The sequence below is a fragment of the Zingiber officinale genome, chromosome 8B (genome assembly GCF_018446385.1).
Source record: "Zingiber officinale cultivar Zhangliang chromosome 8B, Zo_v1.1, whole genome shotgun sequence".
Taxonomy (NCBI): Eukaryota; Viridiplantae; Streptophyta; class Magnoliopsida; order Zingiberales; family Zingiberaceae; genus Zingiber; species Zingiber officinale.
The window spans coordinates 48,427,179-48,428,789 of NC_056001.1; the positions used below are offsets into that span (position 1 = coordinate 48,427,179).

The window sequence follows — 1,611 nt, forward strand, 5'->3', positions numbered from 1 at the left end:
AGACGATCCAACCTCACATTTCCCCATCAAGTAAATCAAAGTACTGTGGGTCTTGATGTAATGCCCTATTTTCATTAGTATTTCAATAATCATAGGTGTACCATACTTGGGAATTGGACCCTAGTTATTTGGAAATACATTTTGCCTCCTACCACCACATAAATGTATAATTTTTTTTTGGTTGACATCAAATGTCCTACTAATTCTGAAAATTATCGACTCAATTGCATAAAAGTTTTTCACCGATCATTAAATCGGGAAGCGCTTATTCTTTCGTCAACTCGTCTTAAGAGAAATTAAATTTATCAGTTAATTTATGAATGGATCCTTAGTGATTGAGAAACCTCGAATCATATATTCATCGCTCACAATCAAAATGTAATGTACAAATTTTTGCTATTTGTGTTTAAAGTCTATCTACTTAATTTGTTATAATCTTGATGAATTTGGAATCGAATTGTCGGATCGAGTAGCAGCACTCTTCCATCTTGTCCTTCAATTCCTCCACGCTGCGCTCCACCTCGTTCATCTTCTGCATCATCCCGGCCATCACCACTTCCACCGCCTCCTCCCGGTACCCCCACTCCCGAGCAAACTCCACATGTTTCATCATGTCATCCAGCTCTGCCGCCACCCTCTCTGCGTGCGACACAAGGCCTTTGAACTTCTGCACCAGCAGCTCGCCGTCCCGCATCGCCTCCACCACCTCATCCTCCTCCTTCAGTTTCATCTCTTGCTCGTCCAGGGCCGCGTGCACCAACGGCTCCACCGCTTTGATCGCGGTGGAGCATGCAGTGGCCGCGGTAACGGCGACCACGGCTGCTCCAGCGAAGGCGAGCAAGACGGAGGCCGTGAGTACGCCGACGAAGGCGATCGTGAAGACGACGCTGCAGGCCCTGTGCCACCACTTCAGCTTCTGTCGCCGCATAGCGATCCACGACTTCCTCTCGCGCAGGAACACGGCCATCGTGTCATCCTCGAGTAGATGGCCGTCCAAGTTGAGCCCGGGGAAGCTGTCGACGGCGAGCTTGAACTTGTCCAGATCAGCGATGGTGTCGGCGTACTTGGTGGCCTTGCGGCGGTGCTGACGCCGTCTCCTCCTCCCCATCTTCTCTCGATGGTAGGAGTCCAGTGCGGCTCGGATGGCGGCGACGCAGGAGCTCGCCTTGGGAAAGAACCGGGCGAGGGCGGCGAGATCTTCCTTGACGCGCGGCAGAGTGGCGTTACGGAAGGTATCCACCTTCGCCTTCAGTTCCGGGTCGCTCTCGATAACCTTTCTGAGGTCTAGGGAGTGGGGGCCGACGGCTGAGGTTGAGCGGCGGAGCGTGGCGGAGGCGCTACCCATCGCTAAGTGTTTGATCGATCGACTAAAAATTCGATTATGACTCCGCTTGTTGCCTCTGGGATTTAAGTAGTTACTGCGTGAGAGAGCAATTACAAAGAAATTGACTTGAAATTCAGAAGCTCGAAGAACATTGTAATTACAAAGAAATTGACTTGAAATTCAGAAACTTTAAGAACATTGCAATTGCAAAGAAATTGATTTGAAATTCAGAAACTCGAAGGACATTGCAATTACAAAGAGATTGATTTAAAATTCAGAAACTTGAA

The 1,611-nt window shown here is 48.8% G+C and overlaps 1 protein-coding gene across 1 annotated transcript; it reads right to left on the reverse strand.

Annotated features, from left to right (window-relative positions):
* Positions 1-421: 421 nt before the first annotated feature.
* LOC122013768 (UPF0496 protein At5g66675-like) lies at positions 422-1,345 on the reverse strand. Its single transcript, XM_042569996.1, has one exon. The coding sequence runs from the start codon at positions 1,343-1,345 to the stop codon at positions 422-424; it is 924 nt and encodes a 307-aa protein (XP_042425930.1).
* Positions 1,346-1,611: the final 266 nt, after the last annotated feature.